This window comes from Corvus brachyrhynchos, unplaced genomic scaffold (genome assembly GCF_000691975.1).
Source record: "Corvus brachyrhynchos isolate BGI_N302 unplaced genomic scaffold, ASM69197v1 scaffold10, whole genome shotgun sequence".
NCBI lineage: Eukaryota > Metazoa > Chordata > Aves > Passeriformes > Corvidae > Corvus > Corvus brachyrhynchos.
This window is the reverse complement of record NW_008236180.1, coordinates 8,474,187-8,488,172: the sequence shown is the minus strand read 5'-3', so window position 1 is coordinate 8,488,172 and position 13,986 is coordinate 8,474,187. Positions and strand designations below refer to the sequence as shown.

The 13,986-nt window shown below is 44.8% G+C and overlaps 1 protein-coding gene across 1 annotated transcript in view; it reads right to left on the bottom strand.

Annotated features, from left to right (window-relative positions):
- Window positions 1-6: 6 nt before the first annotated feature.
- The window catches only part of LOC103618079 (formin-F), a 20,002-nt gene continuing 6,022 nt past the window's right edge, over window positions 7-13,986 (bottom strand). The window contains exons 6-16 of the mRNA XM_017735926.1: window positions 13,851-13,984; window positions 13,498-13,660; window positions 11,642-11,753; window positions 8,117-8,207; window positions 7,480-7,566; window positions 5,649-5,801; window positions 4,343-4,472; window positions 4,179-4,211; window positions 2,419-2,522; window positions 1,235-1,318; window positions 7-118 (exon numbers count right to left, since the gene is read on the bottom strand). Coding sequence (XP_017591415.1) covers window positions 14-118; window positions 1,235-1,318; window positions 2,419-2,522; window positions 4,179-4,211; window positions 4,343-4,472; window positions 5,649-5,801; window positions 7,480-7,566; window positions 8,117-8,207; window positions 11,642-11,753; window positions 13,498-13,660; window positions 13,851-13,984 — 1,196 coding nt within the window. The 3' untranslated portion in view covers window positions 7-13. The remainder of the gene's footprint in view (window positions 119-1,234; window positions 1,319-2,418; window positions 2,523-4,178; window positions 4,212-4,342; window positions 4,473-5,648; window positions 5,802-7,479; window positions 7,567-8,116; window positions 8,208-11,641; window positions 11,754-13,497; window positions 13,661-13,850; window positions 13,985-13,986) is intronic.

Below are 13,986 nucleotides of genomic sequence, written 5' to 3'. Positions count from 1 at the left end.
AAAATTTGTGCTCTTATGGTGTGACTTCAGCACAGGCCTTCCTGAACTCCCTGATGAACGAAGATATCCATCCAAAGAGCTCCTGTGAGTCCAGGTCTGGTGCCTCCCCAAACTTGACCTGGGAATCGGAAATAAAAGGATATTTAGCACAGGAGGAGGAGGAGGAGGAGGAGAAGGACGAGGAGGACCAGGAGGACCAGGAGGACCAGGAGGAGGACCAGGAGGGCGAGGAGGAGGAGGAGGAGGAGGAGGACGAGGACGAGGAGGACCAGGAGGACCAGGAGGACCAGGAGGACCAGGAGGACCAGGAGGAGGACGAGAAGGACGAGGACGACGAGGAGAAGGACGAGGAGAAGGACGAGGAGGAGGACGAGGAGGATGAGGAGGAGGATGAGGAGGAGCAGGGCAGGGCAGGGCAGGGCCAGCGCAGGCACAAGGGGACCCCAGCACTGCCTGGGCACCCCTCAGCTCTGCAGCAGGAGCAGCCACCCCCAGCACCCCGTCCTGAGCAGGGCTTTCAGGAGAAACAGGAGAGATTTGTCTGTACCCCACTCCAGAAGTGTCCTCCCCGCAGCACAAGGCTCCCCACGTCTAAATCTGTTCAGTATCCCCCACCCATTTCCACTCGTTGTTAATTCTCTCATTGTCCCACATTTTTCTTCTTGCTTTCTCAATCTTTTTGGGGACAGAGTTCTTCGTTTATGTGCTGCACACAAACCCAGCTTGCTGCCCCACACTGAGGCACTATTCCTGTTTGCAGGAGCCACAAAGAAACCCTGGTGCCTTTTTGAAAATATTACTTTTAGTGGAACGTTTGTAATTAAATTTCCATGGTCAAACATCTCATTAATCTTCAGTGTCTGCTCAGGCAGGTCCCCAAAGGTCCTCCTGGGCTGCATCCTCTGGGTGACATTTGCTGATCATTAAATTTCTCTGCTTCTAATCCCTCCCCCATCACAAAATAAAATAGGAGAAAAAAACCCACCAAAAAACCACCACCACCACGTAAAGTCATGTCCTAATCCCAGGATTTTTCCAGTTTCGGAGGTTATCACTGCATTTCTGTCCCTTTCCTTAAGATCTCTGACTGTTAAATATGGGATTTTCTTTCTGTTTCTACAGCCAGTATAAATAAAAAGCAAGTGGGAATTTCATGTGCTCCTTTCCACTCCTTTCTTCCCCTTTTAAAAAGAAATGTAGCTTTATTTTCATTGCATTTTAATATGATATGTACCAGTACGTTGCTATAAAGCTTCTTCATTTCATCACATCTTTTTGACAGCTGGGAGAGATCCCCTTCATATTTCTGAATTAAATCCTGTAATAAAATAAATTTAATTTGCTGTAGGAGCACACCATTAAAGCAGGAATTAAACAGCAGCGAAAACAAGATCATTCAAGGCAAAATTTTCATGTCATGAAAATTTCACATTTCACAAAAGAGCAGCACACACATCTCTTTGCAACCATTAAGACATCAAAGACAAGAAAAAAAAGAAACATTAACTCTAGAGAATTTTAACTGTATTCTGAAATGACAAAACCTAAATCCATTAAAAGTGGCAGGGCCAGATAAGCATCACAGGGTCCTGATTTCCAGCACGTTCGGCCTTTTTGCACGTGCAGCAAACACTGCCAAGCTCCAGGTCCTTAAAGGGCAGAACAGGGCCTTAGAAACAAGTCTGGAAATGAAACCTCTTAATTTTGTTTTGTTTGTAACACCCACATTCTCAACAACTTAATGTCTATGGAAGAAGCACCTGGGAGCACAAAGATGTGTGGGACAGCAGAGATGGACGTGGTGGGGACACCCGAGCTGCCCCAGGGGAGCTTTGGCTTGGATTTCAGGAAGAATTGCTTCACCAAAAAGGTTGTCCAGCCCTGGCACAGCTGCCCAGGGCAGTGCTGGAGGCCCCATCCCTGGAGGGATTCAGAAGAATGGGGATGTGGCCCTTGGGGACGTGGATTAGTTGTGCTGGGTTTGAATTCAGTGCTCTTAAAGGGCTTTTCCAACCTAAAGGATTTTATGGTTCTGTGTTCCATGGCAGGGGTGGAACTGGATGATCTTTAAGGCCCTTTCCAACCCATTCTGTGATTCTCAGATCTCTGCTCTCTTCTCTCCTCTCTGGAGGCAGAAGAAATGATAACAAATTCACTCTAAAATCCCCATTATCCCAAAGCAGATGTTGTGGGCAGCCGTGGGGCTGCCTGCTCCTCATCCATTTGCCTGGGAAGGAAAAGCAGGAGATGCAGAAACCCTGAAAACCCTTCCCACGCTGCAAATTACAACAGGAGACATCCCCAGAAGGGAGTAAAAGGCCACTTTCCCTCAAATCCTCCTGATTCCCAGGTGTCAGCACAAACTCCCAGGTTACTCATCCCTTACTCCAGCCCACAGGAAGGGTGTGGTAGAGTTACCTTGAGTTCCTTGCAGAACTGGGACTCCTGGGGTGTTGCCTTGCTTGCTTTGGGTTTAATGAGCCTCCTGCCCTGGATAATGTTCTCCAATTCTTTTTTTAAAACTAACACAAGGGAAAGAAAATGAGGAATTTCAGCAGCATGAAGAGGTGTCCAAAGGGCTGCAATTGTCTGATTTAGGGCACAAGGAAAATCTAAGAGAATATGGGTCTACAATACATTTATCTAGGAGTATTCACTTCCTGGTTTGAGGTAGAGCTCCTGAAAGAGGCATTTTCTCATGGCAAAAACGTGCTCACATCCCAGCAACTGCAGGATAACGCAGAGGGCGAGAGCGTGGTAAAGCAGCAGCCATAAATCTGACCTTCCCCAGCCTGAGCACTGGCTTAGCCATGGAAATAACGTTCTTCAACCCACATTTCTCTGTAGGAAGCTCTGGGGTCCTTCAAAGAGAAAAGAACAGAAATCCTCCTCTGTGGAACAGTAAGAACTCTCGTCAGCCAGCACTGGGCTGCTTCCCTGGGAGCTCTCCTGCTGGGAAAGGGGGGACAGAGGACACAGCCTGGGCTCTGGGGGCTCCTCTGGCATCTCCCTCCCCTGTGCTCGGGCAGTTCCTGCAGCACCGAGCTCCAGGATGTGCCTTGAACTGGGAAAAGCTGGTTCCCTGGATTTTGGTGCATCTCCTTCCTCTCTGCCCTGGGCACATCAGGAATCCACGGAGGGAAGAGCCCAGTCAGCCTCATCTGGCTCCTCTGAGTCACCTCTTTGGACCTCTCCCCGCAGTTCCTGGGTCTGTGCCCATTTTGCAGCTTTGCCCAGCACTTTCCAAAACTGTCCTTAAAATATTCTGTGATTTTGAATTGTCCCTGCAGACCACCAGTGACTGAAGGTAAATATTGTTACATTTAGTCACTTATGTCTCCTAAAAGGTGATTGGAATTTCTTGGAGCAGGACAAAACACACCAAAGGAGCCTCGAGCTACTCCCAAAGCTGACCCCAGGGCCCCCAAGGGGTGCAGGGGTTTGCCAAACCCAAGCTGAGAGTGACCATCATGGAGATCTGTTATCAAAGGCTGAAACTGGGAATACTGGTCTGCAGTCACAGCCAACACACATGCACACCTTCAAAACACAGATTTTTATAAATTTCAACAAAATACACATCATTTCCACCCACTCACACGCCTCTATCAGCTCTCAAAGGGTTCAGTCTAAAAGCCACTGAGCTCACAGGTTATGACACTGCTCCATGGGGAGTTGGAAATGCATCTTCCAAAATCCATCTCCCCAAAATCCATCTTACATTTGAACAACCTTGGTCTGTGCTTCCAGATGACTTCACTGGTGCTGGAGTCCCTTCTAGAGAAGGAAACCAGTTTGGTTCCAGGAAGTTCTTGAACTCCAGGAAGTTTTCTCCTGCTGCATTCCCACTCCCAATTCCCAGAGACTGTCACAGCCCTCACTGTGATGGAGCACTTGTGCCACTTAACTTCTGTATTTTATGATAAACTCTATTTACCATGGGCAGTACATATTTTTTACATTTCTAAACCACCTGGACACACTTCAATATCTCTTTTTTTTTCTAAAATTCTTCACAGCAACATGGCAGGTTAAGCATCACCATGGCAACACTTCACCTCAATGTTTTGAACCTTTAACTCCCTTTATAAACTGCAGAGGTGCAGTGAAAACCTGTTCCAAATGACTGCACAGCGCATGAAAATCTGTCTCTGAATGTAGAAACCACATTTACATACCATCAACTTCAGCACTGAGGCCCTTCATGGATGCTGGAAGGGAAGAGAGAGGGGAAAAAACATGACAATAAATATCATTTATACAGTCAGGATGGGAGTTTGCATGGAAGTTGAAGGACTTAATTTCTTATTTGTTGATTATTTTCCCCCCTGCCTTCTCTCACCATCAGGAACAGCTTCAAATTCTGTCAGCTCCTGAGGAAACGTGGCCAGCTCGGGCTCGTGTAAGAGGATCTGTTCCACAAGGGCGTGGAGCAAGGTGAACGTCCTCTCCTTCCCCCTCAGCAGAGGCAGCTGCAACAGAGCAGAGCAATGATCGACATACTGGGCTGTCATACCTTAAACAAATAAATAAAACACGTAAAAGGAACAGCAGAGATGCTGACAGATCCCAGGTATATTTGGCAAGAATAGAAAACAACGGAATTAAACTTCTCCTTTTCATTTTGCTGTTTCACTCACATTCCCGATTCATATCCCGTGACCTTCCCTGTTCTTTGGTGTCTTCTTATTCCCACAGGTCTTTTTAAACTTCAGGTACTCTAATTGATTGCAAGTGATTTTGGCCCCCCAAAGCAAACACAGTCATTTTTCCTTTCCCCTTAGAATCACTGTGCTGTGTTCACAGAGAGAGCAAAGCTTCTGTGGGCACCCTGTGCCAGGGCCTCCCCACCCTCACAGGGAGGAATTTCACCCCAATATCCCATCTAAACCTCCTCCCTATCAGTGGGAAGCCATTCCCCCTTGTCCTGTCTCTCTATCTCTTGGAAATCCTCTCTCTCCATCCTTCCTGCAGCTCCTTCAGGCACTGCAAAGCCACACTGAGGTCACCCCAAAGCTTCTCCTCTCCAGGTGAGCAATCCCAGCTCTCCCAGCCTTTCCTCCCAGCAGAGCTGCTCCATCCCTCTGCTCATCCTGGAGCCTCCTCTGGGCTCTCCTCAGCAGCTCCAGCTCCTCCCTGTGCTTGGCCCCAGGGCTGGATGAGTTGCACTGGAGTGAAATGAAGCACTCAGAAATTGCTGCAGGGCCACAGGAGAGCAGCCACTGCAGAAGAAATGCCCAGGTCCATCCTCTGAGCACAGGGAAGTGAGAAGGGTCCATTCAACGAAACTGCAAAATGCACTTTATCTAAACTGTGCCTAAGCAGGGCCTGCAGCTCAGACAATTCTCATGCCAAGGGATTTTAATATCAGGGCAGGCAGAATTTTGGTGTTCTACCTCACTAGAGACACAGGGCATTCAGCACCACAAAGCCAATGCTGCTGCCTGAAATGGGGCAACACAGCTTCTTCTCACAGAATGAAAGAATCCATTGTTAAACAGGACTTGGTTTTCATGGAACCAAGGGCAGGTGGTAAACTGTTGGCTCCTCGTTAGGAATTATTGCCTCTCTCCACATTCAGAGTTAATATTAATGGCTAACAAACCTTAGAATGTGATGGCTTTAATTACAAGCAAATATGTACTCACTTTGGCCAGAGATGACAATCGGAATCCTTTAGCCAGCTCTTTTCCAGCTTTTTCATTCAGATGGTTCCCCATGGCTAAAATGTACTCCAAGACAGCAACAAACTTTTGGCTGGATTGCAGCTGCTTGCTTGCTTGGATTTTCTGGATTATCAGCTGAAATGCACAAACCTGCCCTCAGATAGATTGAAAATGTGGGCAATCCGTGGCCTTCCCTGTGCCAGCCCTCACTGTCCCCACCTGAAGTCACTCCCTAGCCCAAGAATACCTCCCTATGCAAATCCCTCAGGGATTTTCAGCAAGGACCAGCTCAAACTCCCCTAAGACCAAGCTGTGTTGGCACAGTCACCCCAAAAGGAGCCACATCCTTTCTGGCTGCCAAACCAGCTTCAGCCTCCTGTGCACGAAAAGTGTTTTGCTCTTTGGTTGCCCAAATTTCAGGGATCAGCGGAAGCAGAGTCTGGAGCTCCATCCTTCACCTCCCACCCTTCTCTTTACACCAGCTCAATGCTGTTATCAAAATTCTTAGCACAGTTTCCCCACAAGGAAGAATAATCATTTCCTGTACTCAAACTCAGTATAATTCATTTTTCCCAGGAAAGCCACCTCCCATGTAGGGCTTTAGGCACAAGACGTGATTTTGTTCTCAGTTAGAAAATTTGGGGTTTTTAGCACCACACCTCTTTTCAGCAGTCACCAACACACCAGTTTAAAAACAGGGAGAGGAAGAAGCACATGGGAGAGCTGAAGGCTGTTGTTAAAGCATTTACAGCACAGCTCAGGCCAGAGGATGCTGACAGCCAATATTCACATTGTCCCATAGGATTTTAGGTGTGTATTCTGTGGTTTAAGCATAGGTGTTAGTGTGCATAAGAACGTACTTAGACACTAATTAGCTCTTCAGTGACCATTAAATATCCATCAAAGCAAACAGTGCAGAAAATAGCTTCCAAATATTCAATATTTGGCTTAAGTGGAGCACAGCAAAGGTGTAGCTGCAGCAGGCAGGGTCAGGAATCTCTGCATCTCCCCTGTGCTTTCCATCTGTTCCTCTTCTGAGCTTTCCTCACTGTTACTATGGTTTTAATCACAGCCAGACAAAGGACAACAACTTGGTCCTGCAGAACTTTCACATTCTGTTCTCATTCCCATGCAGAAGGACGGCAAAACCTCTGAAACATCTTCATGGTGTGGAAATCCTTGTTTTGAATCAAAGCATGGGCAAAACCTGGCAGGTAAGGCATGGCTTGGCACAGCAGGATCCAGTCATGAGACTGGCACTGGTTTATTTGCATTCCCCACCCTTAGGTCATCCTGGGAAAAGGCAGAGAGGGACTTGAGCTCTAATTCCCAAAAGTTTCAGTCCAGAGCTGTAATCCTTAGAGGGAACAGCTCCTTCAGTCTTCAGGAAATATTAAATCTCTCTGAGATTTGTCAAACAAACTTCCTCCATGTCTTAGATTGATTCGTTCAGCTCATGGGGCAGGAACCTCCCCACAAAGGGAATTGAATTTTAATGGTGAAATTCACTTCTGTCTTATCACTGCCCAAAGAAGGAGGAAAGCTTAACAGCACCAAAGAAAATTTTGAAGATCTTTTCCTGTTCTTTTCTCCCTCTTTTTTGGAAGTCTATTCTACTGCCAGGCCCATTATCTTGAACCTTGGTAGAATAAGGATGATATTAAATGCACGTATGGAAAATAAAGGAAAAAAACCCCAAAATAATCCTCCACAACTACAAATCTTTGAAATCTGCGCTGAGGTGACCTGGGCCTCTCTTATCAAACTGACAGATGTTGATCACAAACACACCATGAGGGCTCCTCTTACTCACAGGCTCCAGATCTCTGATGCTCTCGGGGAGCTCACGGACACTGAGCAGGAGATCCAACCTCTGCCCCAGCTGAGGGATTTTACACATCTGCACAGAATGGAACAGAACAGCAATCAGAACTCACATTTACACCAAAACATGCATTGTTTACAATTTACACCAAAACATACAAACATTTCATTATTTGTTGAGCAATTCAGCTGTGCCATTGTTTTCCTAATTTCTGTGTTCGTTTACTCATTTTATTCTGGGTCTAATCCTGTGGGTACGCTCTGGCACATACTGCAAATTCACTGTCTGCTCCTAGGGCACACATTCTTAAAATCAATTGCAATCCTTCCTTGTGAGCAAAAATAGTTAAACACATATCATTTTATAGATTTTGGGAATCTAGCTCAGAATAAATCAGCTCCTACTCTGGAGGAAGAGGAGGGAGTGTGATTTGGAGACACAAAGGGATCCATAATTCTCTTTTTATTATCTACCTGTCTCAACTCTTCATCAGAATAATCCTCCTGTGCTGATTCTGGGTGAGATTTTAAACTTAAGTGCTAATCAACAGCTTCTTGTGGTGGTTTTAGCTTGGAGAATGTCCTAAAAATAGGATGTGGTATCTTTTAATGTTGAAACTCCTTACCTCTAACATAAACTGGTCAACCATGTGCAGCTCTGAGCATGACCCCTTGAAGGACAGGTACCTTTCTGCATCTTTTGGTGTGGGCAAATATCTGTGAAGAGAAAAGGAAAATTAGATGTCCTCTTCCTCTTCATTCTGTATTCTGATGAAATTCCATTCCTTGCCCTGGAATTTCCTACATTTTGTGGTTTATGTGTTTCATATTTATCCTTAGTAGGTATTTGAACCAGCTGTGAGATGGAAAGCAAAAGTCTGCAGATAGCTCTGGGTACGTGGAAATGCTGATATGTACACGAGGAAAATAACAGCCAGAATGTTCCCCTGCAGCTGTACAGATAATTTAGAATGACAGAATATTTCAGAAAGGCAAAACCATGAGACAGAGGAGTTCAGGCCCTGATTTGCAAAGAGGTTGGATCCATTTCTTATCTCTGACATCACAGAATAACATGAGCAGGAAGGAACCCACAAGGATCATCCAGTCCATCCTGGCCCTGCACAGACACCCCAGCAACCCCACCCTGGGAGTGTTTCTCTTCTTTACCCTGATTTTCACGGGTTTTTTTACTTGTTTCAATAGTGACAGCACAGAACACAGACCCACAACTTCCTCCCCTCTGCACAAGGTCACAGAATATCCTCCAGGGCTGCAGATTTTTAGAAAATGGATGTCTTCAAATATGCCTTCGCTTGGAAAAACAAACACAGCCCCACAGCTCCCTTCCTTTGGAGATCTTCCTGCCTGTCTGAGCCATCACTGGGGGAATTCGCAGCATTTCTTAAGAAAAATGGAATCGATGTCAGAGCTCACATATGAGGAGTGTAAAGAAGCTGAAATAAGTATTCAGGTCTACTCTCTTTTCTTTCTCTTCAAAAAACCTTCTAAATTTGCAGCAAGAGTGATTAAACATTCATGGCCATAGCAATACATTTCCATTCAAAGTCAGGAAATGTACTCAAAGATGGAAAAAAGCAAATATTTTAGCACGTTAAACACAGGACAAAGAGTAAGATTTATTTTACTGTTGTCAATAATTAATATAACATTTCAATTGAAAAATTGTTGGCTTTGCATTACTCCACCTGTGTTAAAGCAGATTACAATGTAATCCTTTCAGCCCACTTTACCATCAGGAAAAAAATGAATTCTCATTTAAAAATAAGTTAGCTGTTGGCAAATGAAAGGGTATTTATTCATCATTAAAAATAGCTTGAATTTTTAAGCAAATTCACAGAACGTATTTTAAAAGGTGACAGCAAACATCTTCATTTAAGCAGAAGTCTGATACCCCATAAAATTGTTCAGCTGCATTATGCATAGAAAATGGAACTAACAGATTATCTGGAAGGTTTAAAGCTTAAAGCATTAAACAATGGGAGCCCTGAGAAAGGAGGCACACAAACATGGGAATGCACTCCATAAATATCTTTTTACATGAATGCCGCTCTAATGGAATCTGTACAATGAAAAAGACTCCCATTTCTTTAGAAAGAAAGAAAGTTTAGAGAGACATGGAGTGCTTTGTTATTAAGACATGAGGATAAAGAATCATTCAGGGAACCCTGGAGAGGTTTCCATATCAAATTCAGTCCTGAAGTTCCCAATGACATCCCACCACTTCCACTGGATACATGAGCAGGACACTCTGGTCCCCGGTGGCAGCCTTGAAAATGGAACTTTGGGTTTGACTTTAAGTATTTTTTATTCTACAGTAGTAGGATTCAGACATTCTGCCCTGGCTCAGACACTCTGACAGGTATGATTTGCACTGAGAGGAATTTTCCAGCCCTGGACTGTCCTGTTTGAGCTCCTGTTCTGCCCATGGGTTCTCAGTTAGCTGAAGGCCACAGCTCTCAAAGGTCAAATTTTTCACTGCAACTCCCAAATGGAGTGGAAAGGTCTCCAGAAGTGCTGAGTGTCCTCCTTGTGTCGTGACAAATCCACCACAGAGCATTGCACCAGAGCAACGTGGGAGTGGTGAAGCTCAAGAGAATTCCTGTCTGCTCGTTCGATTTTCCACTGCCTTGGGAATCCAAGCCTTCATTTTGAGATGCATCTCAACTGTTTCAGTCACACTCAAACCTCTTGGGGTGGAAAAAGAAACATCTTCCTTTCAGTGCAAGATTTGCCTCCAAGTGGATTCCTCGATTTTGGCACTAAATAACAATCCCAGGGACAGAATCACTGAAGCCACGTACCATCGTTCGAATCCTTGAAAATATATAACACTGAGCAACACAACAATCAACATCCCTTCCACATTCCACTGCTGGGAATATTCCTTCAGCATTATTGCCCTCAAAGAGAGACTTCAAGGAAAAAAATGTGGTATTTCAAGCTCCATTGCCATCATTATTATTATTATTGTCTGATGGCAAAGAGCCCAGATGCCATAAATCAGTGATGCCACAGCAATTCCAGCAGCCTGGAGATCCTGGGCTGAGTCTGCAGCGTCAGGAGTGAATCCTGAGTGGCAGAGTGGGGTCAGTGCTTCCATTTGAACCAAGGTGGGAGCAGGGGATGCCCTGGGAAATGGGGCTGGAGAAATCTCCTTCCTTTTGCCTTTCCAGAAACAGCCTCACGTCACTGGAGAGCACCTCGATGTCCAACTGTTCCCTGCAGTTATTTCCTGCCCAATTCCAGCACTGCAATAAGATATTCCTGTTTTCATTGAGGCTTTAGGGTCAGATTTTGAGCAGCCCCCTCAGTGGGGCCATGCACCTTCCACCAGATCCTAATTCATGTGCACCAGTGTGGGGTTTAACTGGGAGAGCCCTGGGGCAGCAAGGAAACACCCTCCAGAACATAAAAAACATTTAAATACCCAGCATCCTGCCCATGGCCCTTCATCCTCCACAAGCCATCCCACAGAATGACATTAATTCCATGTTCTTCCTGCTCACATCACTTCCCAAGTACAGACATGACCCTGAAGACTTCAAAATTCTGTTTCAGATCAGGATTTTAAGGCCCAAATTAAACAGATTCCATGAGAAGCAGAAGCATCAATTATTTACTTCCTCACTTTTCTGTCAGTGCCTTCTTTTTCCCAGTTTTCTTTAGCAAAACACCCCTTTTTTTCTCATTTTGAGGCAAGAAACAGTTTCACATCAAGCTTTCACATGTAAAAATGTTTATTAAAATGGCTCAAGTGTTACATGGGAGCTGGGATGTGGAACAGATCCCGCTCTAGGATCCCACTTCTTTCCTTTCTTTCTGCATCTCGAACTATCCAAAAAGATAAAATCCAGTTCCTGTGAATTTCACACACCAATAGTTTGCTCAAATTCCTGAAATCTGTTCAGTTTTGTTCAAGCCACAGAAATCTGCACTCTGCTTGAAACCCCCAAATCTCTGCCACTCAGGCGCACAAATATTCCCAATATCCCATCATCCCATAAAGCTCCTTTAACACTTGTCTGCCTTCCTCCTCTCCAAACCACCTTTCCAAACTCCACATCATTCACAGAAGATTCTGCCTTCTCCAAAAGGTCCCAAAACCAAACAATTCCCCCCAAAGTTACCTTCTCAGTGCTGTAATCTGCTCATCTGTAAGCCCACCACTCTCCTCGTGGATGATGTACAGTTTTTCCTTCAGCTCACTCGGTTTTATACGGAAACTTTTAAGAAAAATGTCTGGAGAAAAAGGATTCTTGGGTTACTTGGAAGGAAATGCTCAAGGGAAGGAAAATCACCAAAATACCTCATCTGAACTTTGCAGATTTTAAAAAGAAATAAGAAAAACCCCAACCAAAGAGGAAAAAAAAACCCCAAAATATTCAGCAGCTGGTATCCTAAAGCAAAAACTCAGTCTTCATATTTTCTTTAAATTTACATAGCCAGTAGTCAAGGAAAAAGAAATCTGAGGATGATTTTCTCTCACTGATACTTGCTCCCTGTGTGGCAGAAATTTCTTTTTTCAACAAGAATCCATTAGAGAACTTAGCTTTTATTTGTATTTTCTCCTATATTGCTCTTCAATTTAGTGTGGAGATCTCTCAGAACTCTCATTTTCCTCTGCTCTTCACAACTCCACTCAAAATCTCCAGAATTTTTAACCTCCTGGCATTTTGGAGCTTCATCTTTTTATTCCTTAATTTAAGGGCCGCGGTTTGCAGCACTTGCAGGAAGATTAATCAGAATTCTCAGGATGAAATTAACTTTTGATCTAAGTCATGTCCATTATAATAAGGATATGCCAAAACTCTCACTGACGAGGATAAGATTAAGAAACGGATGTAGAACGTCCCAGTGAAAAACGTTGTAAGAGGAACAGGATCAAAAGGAGGAATGGTGCAATTTGCAAAGCAAAAGAAAGACATTTCCTCAAAGAAACTGGAATAATTCAGTAGATAAAAGTGCTATTACAAGATTCTTTTATCTGCAACAGCACTTTGCCATCACTCTTCCTTTTAACCCTTCAAATTGTTAGTCAAGGGATGCAATAATTCCAAGTTATCTCCATTTACATTTCCCAATTAAAACTTTACACGCTCTCCAAAATATATTTTTTCTTATTAACATTCATCAAGATGAAATCATTAAAACTTCAGAATTGACTGCCCCAAATTCCTTACACACGGAACACTTCTTAAAAGCATCTCTTGGTTATAGAAATTTTTTGGAAATCCATTTTCGTAACAGAAATCCCACTGCTCTGTGAGGAACAATTACTCCTGCTCCTTTAATATCTTCTCATCAGAGGAATTGAAAAACCTTCACAGTATTTTATTAGGAAGACCAGGACTGGGTGTTGAGCTGCTCCATTAGCTCTGCCAGGCTGTTCTAGGTCAGGCTTTTCGTAGAATCCCACCTGACATATGAGAGCAGAGGGCTCTGTTCAAGAACAGGATCCTGTTCACAGCCTGAGCCCGTGGCCAGGGAGAAGCAAAGAATTCCTGTGGCCTGCCCTGGAGCTGCCCCAAAGGCTCCTCACACCAACCCACCTCCCCCTACAGGGATTTCTTGACCCCAGTGCAGCACAGCAGTCACAGTTCTGCCTCCCAACCGGCTCCTGCTGACTTTGCAGCCCACAAAATTTGAAAAGTCTTTGAAGTTAGAGGCTGAAATTGATTTTGCACATGTCAGGGATGATTTTACACTTCTGCCCCAAGACAGCAGCATCACAGCTCAGTGGCACTTCCAGGTTTTGTAGAAGAGAAGCAGCCTGGGGATTCATCTCTACAGCATCAAGGACCACGTTGGGAGCAACTGAGCCATGGGGTCATTTTTTGTAAAGAGAGAAGCACTGAATTAAAAGATGATTTACACACAGCCTTGATTACTGCCTATGGAATGGCAGAAAGCACAAACAGCAAATGCAGGCAGAGCTCAGCCCAGGCTTCCAGAGAGGAGCACACAGCCCTTGTTATCCACTTACTGAAGTTATGCGCAACTTTCCGATCCAGCAGGATGTGCTGATTCACTGAGGGCTCACTGCCCAAGAGCACTGCCGTGTCCTGGATCTGGAACTGCTCACAGAGCCTGCATACATCTATTTTTCTCTTGCACGGGTCACATGATCCCCAGACAGATTTTTGAATCTAAAAATACAGAAGGGACACTGGGTAAACAAAAAGCCAGAAGAACAGAGGCCCTTTGTTCCATCCAAACCCGGAGAAGGGCATCCAGGTTGTTTCGTGGCACAGCTGGATTTTTATACCTCTCCATGTCATCCAGGCTACAATATTGAGGTTTCTTTCCTTTAACAGCTACCATCAGTTTCATCCTCACCTTGTCACAAGGAACGACATCCCAGTGAAAGGCTTTGGTTCTCTTTGCTGCTGGAGAGAGGCTGCAGGGCTGTGGGAGGGCAGGTGGGGCTGGTGGAACCTCTGCCCTGCCCGTGGGAGGTGGCAGAGCTGCTGCT